Below are 10640 nucleotides of genomic sequence, written 5' to 3'. Positions count from 1 at the left end.
AATTTTCCAAGAAAGATGGGATTAGCCATCTGTTGAATATTCACAAAACTAGAAACAAGGAGCAGCTCCCTAGTTTCTACAACGTATAGCAGACGAAACTTGGAATATTTACTCAGTTGAGAACTTGAGAATTCGGATCTCATACATGTGTTAAATACACGTGGAGAAAATACAAGTGTACATTAGCGAGTAGGTGATTTATTCCTTTCTATTGATGCCAGTACAAATCCCTAACAATTTATCTCGTTCATTGTTTAAAGGCTGTTCATAAAGCTGCATTTTGCAGCATTTACAAAATGGCTTTCTCTGATCACGTCAACGAGTTTAAGAATCTTACGCTCAGAGATATTCGTCGTTCTCGAGATAACATTCAGGAATTTCTAGATACCACTTATGGCTCAGCTGAAAATGCCGTCGAATCTTTGTTTAGGAATACTAATGATCCAGATGTATTGAAAAATCTTGATGATATGAACACTGTGCTAAAGGTATGCAGAGAAAACCTTGCTAGAGTTGCAAATGCAATTCCAAGTAACACAACTGAAAGTCTTCAGCCAAACAAGCAGGTACTGGTACATAATATTTGTTTTTATTTATTAATGGTACTTTGTCATGTTTTTTTGTTTTTTTATGTTTGTATGTAACACGTTTTTTAGTGCTCGGCTGTAACTCAATCCACAACTGATTTGTGTGTGGTGAAAATGAGTGTTGTGTACGATAAGCCTTATTTGGTGAAGGTTCTTTCACCTGGTTCACCAAGCAGATTTTGGCTTAGTCTAGAATCCACTCCGACAGACAAGATTGAAAAAGAACTCAAAATGTCATACAGCAATTGTGCTCAATTAATTACTCTGCCTCGCCCTGGCAGTTTTTTGGTTTGCTTGAACGCTGGAAAATACTGTAGAGGGAAAGTGGTAAGATGTAAATGTTTCAAAACTTAAAATAAGTTATCTGTTACATTATGATTTATAACTAGATCACCACAATGGAGTTCAATTCAGCATCTTCAACAGTCGATGTAATGTTGATTGATTATGGTGAAATCATTACGACCACTGTCAACCAACTTTACCCAATGCAACCCAAGTTTTGTCAAGAACCTGCCCATGGTTTGCTGTGTTGTGTGCACGATTTAGAACCGGTAAATCAAATTTGGGATCTGGAAGCTATTGTCTTCTTCAATCAATCTTGTGAAGATATTACGGCAACTTTCCACCGTCCTCCGAAGGATTACGTAAATACGGATACCTTTTCTATTTATTCTCCCGACTACCATGTCTCTCTTCAAAAGAGAGACTGCAAGAAAAATGCAGACATTCGTTTGGCTATGATCAGCGAAGGAATGGGTATATCATCACACCCACCGAAATTACCGCAAACACTTCCGAATGTAGTTACGAATTTGCTGCCTGAGGCTTCGGCTTTGCTACCAAAAGAATCATCAAAGGAATCTGACCGAAATCAAATGGCATCGAATAAAAGCTCGAAGACGCATGAGGCAGTAGAAGAATTTCAAACTCCAGAGTCTTCTCGGGGTAAATCATCTGCATTGAATGATCCAGTGGTAGATTCTCATTCTTCCCAATATTCTGTGATTGAGCTATCAAATTCCACAAACTCTTCGCTCAAACCTCGAATTAACAGTGCGCTTCCGAATAGTCGGACATCTTCATTTCCAAATTCCAAAGCCAAAGAATTTATGTCAGCTTTGAACACACCATCACCTTCCATTGCAAGCCAGCAACAAAACACTGAAAACCAACGATCAAACCGTCCGTTTCAGGATGGAAACCTGACAAACTTCAACCAAACTTCGCCTTCTGGTTCGGCTGATGTTGGGCAATCGAGTAGTTCTACAGATCAGATGGCCAAAATTCGTGCAGTTCCATTCAGCAATTTTCCTGCTAATCCTGTCACAAATAATATGGCCGATGATGTTGATGACCTCTTTTTTATACCTCACGCTAACAGAGCTGTACCTATCCAGCCTTACGATTCAGGTATTATTCTATTTCCGAAATTGGTAATAATATGCACACATTAACTTTGTCAAAACAATTAATAGATCAACAATCATTGGATCCCAGTCCTTATGATGGGCCATTTCGTGAACCAAGTGATCCGCAGTTGTTGAACAAATTTTTGGACTGCGTCAATCTTGCAACTTCATTCACTCAGCAATTATCCGTGGTAAATAGTGAAATTGACACTCAAAGCTTCGTCACGGCGACATCTCAAATGCAGTCGCCGAATCATCAAGAGGTGAGTTCTCGCCTCGTTTTTCTGTTATTCACTTTATTTCTTAGTGACGACCAGTATTTAAATATCCTATTGTTGTCATCTTATAGTTCTCTCACGGGAATCTTAATCCAGGATGGGAATCTCAGAAAACTCCCATCTCTTTGGACTATCAATTTGGATCTATATTGAAGCCGAGATCTCTATCAATGCTAGGAAGCTCTAAAACCATGCAATGCTGTTTCTCCCATGTGATATCCCCTTCACATTTTTACGTCCATTTACTTGACGAAATTCCGTCCTTGGTGAGGCCTCTCAGCGAACGTTTAAATGAATTGTATGAAAATTCCGAGGAGGTTCCAGTCACTCAGCCGGAAGTGGGATCGTTTTGGGTAGTCCAAGAACCCCAATCGCAGTTTTGGTCTCGTGCGAAGATACTTAGTGTTGATATCAACGATGAAATTGGATGGAAAACTCCAGGGAGAACTAAACATCCCACTTGCACGGTATTTTTGGTGGATTGGGGGAATGTCGATGTTATTCCCATATCTCAACTGCGACCTCTCGTCAAAGAACTCCTGGACATACCTTGTCTAGCACTTCGCTGCCGACTCGATGGAATTTATCCCTTCGAAAGATCATTGGTATTTCATTTAATTTTTCTTATTCAATTATATTTTATTTTTTAACAAAGAAAATTTTGTGGATTGCAGAACTGTGATGAATGGTCGTCTCATGCAACTGACAAGTTCATGGAATTAGCTGGCATCGACAACGAGCTTACAGCTTTGGTTTCGTCCACTAATCTGGGAAGAGATGGTGCTATTTCGCTTCTTTTGTTGCAAGATGGCAATGAGAATAAATACTCGTTGAACGAACAGCTGGTTTTCCTTCGCTGTGCCTCCTCTGATGTTTTCCAACAGGCAGCTGGTATAAATTTAATTGAATGTATTAATAGTTTCAAAATTATAGCATTAAATATTCACATTTCAGAAGAATCGGAAATAGCCGACGAAGAAACAGAATGGGGTGATCCCATGGTCGATGATTATTACTCTCCTATGAACACACCAGCGCTGAACACGGAAAATTATGATTCCGTAACTACTGGTTACATCCCAAAAGACGAAGAGAGAATTTGTCGTTTTTATGCGGCCAAAGGAAGTTGTTATAAAGGTGATACGGATTTTAGTTACAAAACGTCATATGCAATATTTGGGTTTGTTTTCTAGGTATTAAATGCGACCAGCTACACAGCAATCCACGCAAAAATGTATTTACAGAAGATACCTTTGAAGTGTATGTCGACGTTCCGTCATTACCTTCATTAGTTTCCGGATCTTTGATTCACATCCAGGTGACGTGCGTTACCAATGCGTTTCGTTTCTATGCCATTTTGCCTCATGGAACAAGAAACTTGCAAAATTTATTTACCAATGACGACGAAGGCGAAACGCTAGAAACAATGCAGGTAACCTTCAGTTTGCGACTCTTGGTATCCGTTAATTACATCATCTGGTATTTTCTTTCACTCATTTTTTAATAGCAAGCTCTACAGAAAGAGTACTCTTCAAACTATTTTTCTCACCGGATGACTATTGCTCCCTCTGCTGGTGATGTTGTTATTGCCAAATCTCCAGAAGACAACGGATGGTATCGTGGACGAGTGATGGAAGAAAAAGAAAACGACTACTTTGCCATTTATTTCTTGGATTATGGAAATGCTCAGCCAGTTCACTTAAGGAATCTTTGTAATCCCTTACCACGTTTCATTCATTTGCCAGCTCAGGCAGTTGAAATGTATTTAAACGGAATCGACACTTCACAAGCGGCTGATACAATTCAAGCAAAAAATATTCTAGTGTCATTGGTCAAGAACCGAGATCTAGTAGCCAGAGTCGTTCACACTATTCCTTTCATATGTGTCGATCTGTACAACACTTCCGGCCCGGCTGAAATCGACATTGCAACCGAAATGGTCCGCCGTAAAGCTACTACTGCAGGTAGAAGAAAGCCTTTCTGTCTTCAGAAGCGGGGTAAAGAATTTGCAGGTTGAAATATTTTTCCATCTTGTAGATTTGTTGTACCATGTTAATTACTGCCGATTTGTTGCTGGGTGGTTTTGTGATATCCAAAATGTTGTTTTTTGCGTCACATTCCGTTATCGATCCGTAACATGAAAATAAACCGTGTAATGCAGCAATAAAATTGCTTTGATTGTGACTGTGAGTTTTCGTAGATTGCTGTTCATTCTACACCATTACGCAATTAAGAGTTAAATTTGTTTTCTTTCTCGTTGAACTTCTCAAACATGTTTACCATTTGAAAAATTACTCCCCTTCCCAGGAAAATAGGCAATGAGCAACTTACAGAATAAAATGAACTGAAAAATCAGCTAGACAGGAAAAAATTACCAAATAAAGTTAAATGTTGGAAGCCAGCTCATCTATTAAAGAATTATTTAAGAGCTAATTGGAAAAAAAGTTAAACATTCAACTCAAGATTAAATTTAGATTTTGAATGCGCTTGATTAAAGCATTCTGCTTATTCAAACAAAATTTCGAATTACAGATTGGTAAATAACGGATCTAAGACGATTTTTCGCTTTCTTCTTCCGAATCATCTTCGTCGTGATTGTGCGTGACTTTTCTTGGCGTTTCAGCCCTGACATGGGGCACGTTGCTTGCAGTTCGTTCCATCTATCGATTTATTATAACTCGTTTCCGTTAATCTCAAAGTATAATGAAGCAAATGACTAGATATACCTTTGGTCTTGGCAATGCAGGTATCTCATCGATAGTCGAGCTTGGAGTAAGCGATCCTTGGCGCGAGCGGAAGTACTTTTCAGGATTTTCAACGACCAGACGTTGTTCGTGAGCCACAGCTAATGGAAAAATAAAAAAAGAGAAGAAATAAAATTTGCGAAATCTGTCCACACCCACTCGACCAGCCCTATATAAGTCCACTTACTGGATTCGTGAGGCATGAGCATAGCCGGCGCACGGAACATGTAACTGAACGGGTAATAAAGAAGATTGAGCACAGTAGCAGCGTAAATGTCCGCATAACGGACGACTTGCGACGAAAAGAAAGTCTGGCGAGATCCTGAACGGAAGAGACTGCCCATGATTCCGTAGGCTAAATCCATTTCGTGTGTCACTTCACGCATGGCCATGCGAACTTTACTGATGTCGGGTTTGACTTGGGCGGAGCTATCAAGGTTTCTGTTTCACACACACGAAAAAAAAAGGGAGCTTAGAGAAACCATTCTCGTCTCGTGTCGAGTGGATGATGTGCTCTATACTTGTAAAGATTTCCCAGACTGATATCCAGATTCTGAAGACGGGTGTACAGCTGGCATTTATCTGTCCAGACGTGCAACTCCTGGACCAACTCTGGGATGACTAAAAAGGTCCGCCAGCCCCGGATTTTTTTCGATTTCAAAATGTCACCAAAGATGTGATCACCACAACTGACGGGTGCAAACGAAAAATATTAAATGTTAAGATTGTATCAGTTCATCTATTTACTCGTCATCTTCCACTTACTAGAGCACGTCTTTTCCTTTGGCACCGATCAGATCAGTGAAAACCTCACACGAACCTGCACGCCAATGAATGGTTTTTACAAAATGTTCGATAATCTTACAACATAGTATAATCGTAATAATACCTCCTGAATACACTTGGCCCGGCTTCAAAGGACCCAAGTGAGTGCCGATTTTCAGAGCTCCTGTTGTGGTATTAACCTGTCGAAGAACGGTTCCTTCGCCGAAGAAGAGAGGCTTTTTGGCATCAATCACGATGTAATCAAAGTAAGTCGACCAATCACGGCTAACTTCAGTTTTTTCCAGCTGGAAAAATCCGAACACAGAAATCGATTAATCTGACGAAATCGATTAACAATCCTTAGAGTTCTTACCGGTTCCAGAATGTATTTCATGATTTTGTCCGTGTAATTGTAATCAGAATTGGTCAAGAGGAAGACCTTGGCACCGTTTGCCCTGAGTCGAACGAGTAAGGTTGGCAGGCGGTCGTCACGTTGAACGAATTTCGAAAGATTTTCAACCGTCAAACGTTTCAAATCTCCCTTAAGGTGGACGTAATCTACAGCTGTGCGTACATCTTGAAACATGGACTTGTACGACATGAACAAATCTCCTAGCTTGATTCCGGTCGATGTCCTGTCGCAGAAAAATGCGGGAGTATATAAATAGCCACTTCAAATGAACTATCTAATTGTGTAATAAACTCACGCGTCATTTTGTGCTTCTCTTTGACCCATAAAGTAATCAATTAGGCAGGCTAACAAGTAGCATTCCGGCAAGTTGAAAAGCGTATTGAGAACATAGACACGTGATTCGTCGAGTTGAATGAATTTGTTGGGATATAGTGCGTAAATTTCCGACCTGGGGGAAACGAAAATAAATGATACAAGATTTTTTAAATTGAATTAAAAATCTGATGTTGAGGATACTTACGGTTTCAAAAATTGAAATCCTCTGGAGCAAACCAAGATATTACCATACGCATCGACTTTAAGAAGATTTCCGTACAGTGTATCGAACCACAATCCTCTGGCAGGGTACATTATACACAAGCAAAATAAATTAACTTCGTTCGAGTATATAACGACTTTTAATAATTTGATTTTACCTCAAAGCGAAGGATGGATCATACTCAAACTCTTGAATTTCCTGCGGGTATCCCATTGTGACGAGGTAATCACGGCATAAATCGAATCCCATTTTCTCGTAAGCCGGTGAAATGTATTCTGTCCATCAAGACGGGCGGATTAAATTCACCTTGAAATTGGAAGCTAAGGGGGAGAGGGGTTGTTGGCGTAGTTTATATCTACAACACCCCACATCACGCCATGGCCGAAGAGTAGAAAGAAAAACTTTCTTTTTTTTTCCCGAACAAATTGTATGGTGATACGGGCAGTAAGTTCTCTAACGTGCCAACAGCACCAATTTCTAGAATAATCGTTACTCATCCATCTTTTTTTAAGCCCCCAAAACAAAATACAGAAGAGCACGCCGTATAGATACACACGCTATTGTTTTGAAATTCCTTACGTCTAGATAGGTACACAGAAAGAATTTCGACCATTGTGGGCGGCCGTCATCTATAACCGGGAATTGTTGCAATTCAATACAGCAGAATATTTTACCTGCCAGGGTGTAGTCCATGTCGAATCCATAGAATTTGATTTTCTCCAAATGCAAGCTGCGATTGACGAAGACTCTAATCAAAGGAATCAAATTTAAACTTTCAGAATATTGTCTCTTCTGCCTCAGGTAAATATTGAAACAAATCAATACCCTTAATCCCCACTACTATCAAATGTTTCAGCCTTTTCTTGTTTTTGTTTACAACTTTAAAATAATCATTCAGTTTTTTTTTAAAAAGATAGTGTTGCTAGGCTATAATGTTTTTATTTTGGATAAAATTCCAAAGATTATTCATAGTAGCTCGTCCAACTCTTGCGATCAAAGTCTATAAATAAAACGAGCATATAACTGTCGCCTAGTTGCTGAAATAAAAAGAAATATCTCAAAAAACGATACGCAATAACGTCGATTGCTGGTCTTTCACCCTATATACTCTTTCGTCCCTAGCTAACGATTAAAGCATGTCGACATTTACTTTGAGCCGTGACAACGCGATAAAAAAAAGATAACAAGTATTTAGTTTCGAAAGAAATCGATGGAATGACAGATGCGCAACCACAAGAAGTCCACAACGGATTCCCTGTCTAGCATATAGCAGAACGGAATGTTTTAGATACCAGCATGGTTTCATCATCCTCCTCCTCAAGCGGAGTGCCGGAAGGCCACTAAATTGAAGGTTACCACACACAACTCAACTCAATGCTGCTGCTGCTGCAGTGGAATGTTGGAAAAGAAATCGAAAACTCCTGCCACATCACACGACTAGGCCAAGGGCGTAGGCAAATTAAGGAAGTGGCTAGCAGCTTGTGAGACTCTAACCTGTGTGCCAATTCACGCTTGTTGTAGGTACTGGGATCGAATTTGGGCGTAGAATCCACGAACGTATCGGCCCAATCATCTCCCATCTCGGAATCTCGTCGTTCCCCGCGTTCCACGACTGCATTGGCGTGAATTTCTGCAATCCTGTCCGCCATCGACACAGGTGGTGGAATAGCTTTTGAACTGCTGCAGAGGAGTCTCACTCGACTGGTGCTCCACAACGACTGACTGGCAAACCTTGATAGACTGATGATCCGTCGATGGATCGCGACCGTGACTATCATACGTTCTAGATGCTCGGGAGCTCGAGTGCGACTGCTTGCTGCTTGTTCAACTCTCTCTCTCTCTCTCTCTCTCTCTTCACTCTCCTTCCCTCTTTGTTTTTATTCTCTCTCTCTCTCTTTCTTTATTTCGCCCTATCAAACATGGCGGAGCCAACCGATAAAAAAAAAGGAACGGAAAAAGAAAATATAAAAATAAAAAAAAACAAAAAACAACATCAAACAAAAACATCGGCGACCTTGTTCTCTCGCAACATCTAATACGATTAATAATACGCACTGGAGTCTCAACAACGTGGTAACAACATACAAAGGAGAATGCCTGATTCGCGTGACGACCAACTTTTTGAGCTCGTACAACCGCAATTTATAGACTGGCAGCACGACTTTCCAGCGGAATTCTCCATCGATTTTTAAATTACACTCTATACGTGGCGACAGTCATCAAAGAGCTACTGGCGATTGAGGGTGTAGGGGGGCGACGATGAGTTAGTACGAGCAGCCTTTAGGAGTAGTATTTCTTGGGTTTTTAAAGAGAGAAGAGGAGTCCAAAAACACGCCAGTATAGATACTATTTCTGGAGTTTTTCTCATCACTTGACACATCGCTCCTAACTCTTTAGGGTAGTCTTTTTTGACGATCCCAATTCGGCTGCTGAAGGTTCTCTCGTAACGAATCACTGAATCAGTAACATTCACTATTCATGCCTAAGATTCGCCATTGCAGAGTCTGCTGGAAACTTGCCCAGTAGCCTCTTTTTTTACCAGAGCATAACTCTCAGCATGTCGCAGTGAAAGCTGCTCTAGGTTCCGCCAAAGCGCCATAGAAAATAAAAATCGATGGCAGCCGCCCGAATCAATACGGCGCATTACTACTGATTGCATTCATTCACTTGCTATTTGAAAAAATAAAAAAGAGATGTTAGGGTACTATCGGCTAACCTATGCAAAGATTACATAATAAATAAGCACTGCACCATTGCAGAGAAACTTTCGGATCAATGGATTCAGCTTCCAGGGAGGACCCACTCCTTTTCCTTCTTTCTGTTGTAATAAATGATGCTTGTGTGGCCACCGTTTACGTGGTGGCGTCTGCGTGGTGCATCAAATTAAACCAATTCCCGCTAACCAGCAACTATATAGCTGAAAGTCGCAGACGAACGAATAAGCCCTTGGTCTACTTTGATAATAAAACTAGGATAAAATACTTTTCAAAAAAGGTTCGTAAATGTATATACTCGAAAAGATCATTCAACCGGTTAGAAAACGCGCACAAGTCAATTATCGACACACGTGCCAGTTGAAATATTAGACTCGTATAACGAAAACAGCATTCTGTTACTTGGCCAAACCAATTTCGGCCAATAGGGTCGACGACGAATGCCGAACAAGCATTTTTAATAGCATCTTAAGAATATTGTGTTGAGGTCATTTTAGAGTGCACATAAAAGAAATCTTGACACAATTCAGTTGCTGAATTTGGTGAAATTATGCACACCAATGGGGTAGCATTGGAGTGCAGTCATGTATTTCTTTCTTTTATGGAAATACAATCTGGATTATGTCATCACAAGTCAATGACTTATGATTCATTCCATATCATATCCACATAGGGATAGGTTAGTAAGTTCACACATCAAATAAAACATGAACAACAATATTGTGAGAAGAATAATAAATAGAAAATCTACACACTTGATTTTTACTTATTCCAATTAATTAATCATAATTAATTGGATATAAATGTTATACAACGATTTTGGACATTAAGAAGGGTTTATCAAAAAAAGACACTTGCCTGTGAGACGGCTCTCTGTACCATTTTTTAAGCGTCCCTTGTTGATTGAGTTTTCCGAGGGAATTTGATCTTTCGTCTAGAAACGCTGAATCGACCAGAGATTCGTCTTCGACGACACTAGCTTGGTTATCAGTCATTTTTGTTTCCGTTGCTACCCCAAGGAGAAATACAACAAGTTGAAACAATCTTTGGAATAAGTCAGTGTACGCAGAGTGATAAGGAAAAACCAGCACCAAAGAAAAAAGAGAATGAATAATGATCGACGGTTGGTCGTTGTTGTTAGGGGGTCTAGGCTTTATTGTTTTCGTCTGCTCATTTTCTCACTTTCAATT

General features: G+C 40.0%; 2 protein-coding genes across 5 annotated transcripts; one reads left to right on the top strand and one right to left on the bottom strand.

Annotated features, from left to right (window-relative positions):
• The first annotated feature begins 99 nt into the window (after positions 1–99).
• On the top strand, positions 100–4461 carry LOC124336879. 3 transcript variants are annotated; one of them, XM_046790770.1, is made up of 10 exons: positions 100–189; positions 261–566; positions 657–914; positions 977–2000; positions 2066–2262; positions 2349–2882; positions 2952–3168; positions 3232–3414; positions 3471–3709; positions 3785–4461. In XM_046790770.1, exons 2-10 carry the CDS (start codon positions 297–299, stop codon positions 4292–4294), a joined length of 3432 nt encoding a protein of 1143 aa, XP_046646726.1. In that variant the 5' UTR covers positions 100–189; positions 261–296; the 3' UTR covers positions 4295–4461. The 3 variants fall into 3 exon arrangements, with proteins under 3 accessions (XP_046646726.1, XP_046646727.1, XP_046646724.1); XM_046790771.1 differs by having other exon boundaries at positions 100–193; positions 3235–3414; XM_046790768.1 differs by having other exon boundaries at positions 100–193.
• A 207-nt stretch (positions 4462–4668) lies between these two features.
• LOC124336958 (cytosolic purine 5'-nucleotidase-like) lies at positions 4669–10602 on the bottom strand. Of its 2 annotated transcripts, none has more exons than XM_046790927.1 (12): positions 10309–10602; positions 7411–7484; positions 6894–7011; positions 6719–6814; positions 6494–6646; positions 6160–6421; positions 5911–6091; positions 5787–5841; positions 5543–5710; positions 5209–5462; positions 5004–5122; positions 4669–4937 (listed from the first exon to the last, which is right to left on the bottom strand). In XM_046790927.1, exons 1-12 carry the CDS (start codon positions 10443–10445, stop codon positions 4827–4829), a joined length of 1728 nt encoding a protein of 575 aa, XP_046646883.1. In that variant the 5' UTR covers positions 10446–10602; the 3' UTR covers positions 4669–4826. The 2 variants fall into 2 exon arrangements, with proteins under 2 accessions (XP_046646883.1, XP_046646882.1); XM_046790926.1 differs by lacking the exon at positions 10309–10602 and adding an exon at positions 8231–8561.
• Positions 10603–10640: the final 38 nt, after the last annotated feature.

This window comes from Daphnia pulicaria, chromosome 4 (assembly GCF_021234035.1).
Source record: "Daphnia pulicaria isolate SC F1-1A chromosome 4, SC_F0-13Bv2, whole genome shotgun sequence".
NCBI classification, from domain to species: Eukaryota; Metazoa; Arthropoda; class Branchiopoda; order Diplostraca; family Daphniidae; genus Daphnia; species Daphnia pulicaria.
Note: the sequence above shows the minus strand (reverse complement) of the source record. Positions and strands in the feature narration are given on the sequence as shown.

What these genes read in the sequence shown, in the direction of transcription:
- LOC124336879 (XM_046790770.1), top strand. Translation starts at nt 297, where the DNA reads ATGGCTTTCTCTGATCACGTCAACGAGTTTAAGAATCTTACGCTCAGA. An exon ending in TATCCAGCCTTACGATTCAG is followed by an intron (nt 2,001 to 2,065) that starts GTATTATTCTAT and finishes AACAATTAATAG; the next exon opens with ATCAACAATCATTGGATCCC. An exon ending in AAACGCTAGAAACAATGCAG is followed by an intron (nt 3,710 to 3,784) that starts GTAACCTTCAGT and finishes ATTTTTTAATAG; the next exon opens with CAAGCTCTACAGAAAGAGTA.
- LOC124336958 (XM_046790926.1), bottom strand. Translation starts at nt 8,514, where the DNA reads ATGATAGTCACGGTCGCGATCCATCGACGGATCATCAGTCTATCAAGG. An exon ending in GGATTTCAATTTTTGAAACC is followed by an intron (nt 6,647 to 6,718) that starts GTAAGTATCCTC and finishes CGTTTCCCCCAG; the next exon opens with GTCGGAAATTTACGCACTAT. An exon ending in GGGCCAAGTGTATTCAGGAG is followed by an intron (nt 5,842 to 5,910) that starts GTATTATTACGA and finishes ATTGGCGTGCAG; the next exon opens with GTTCGTGTGAGGTTTTCACT.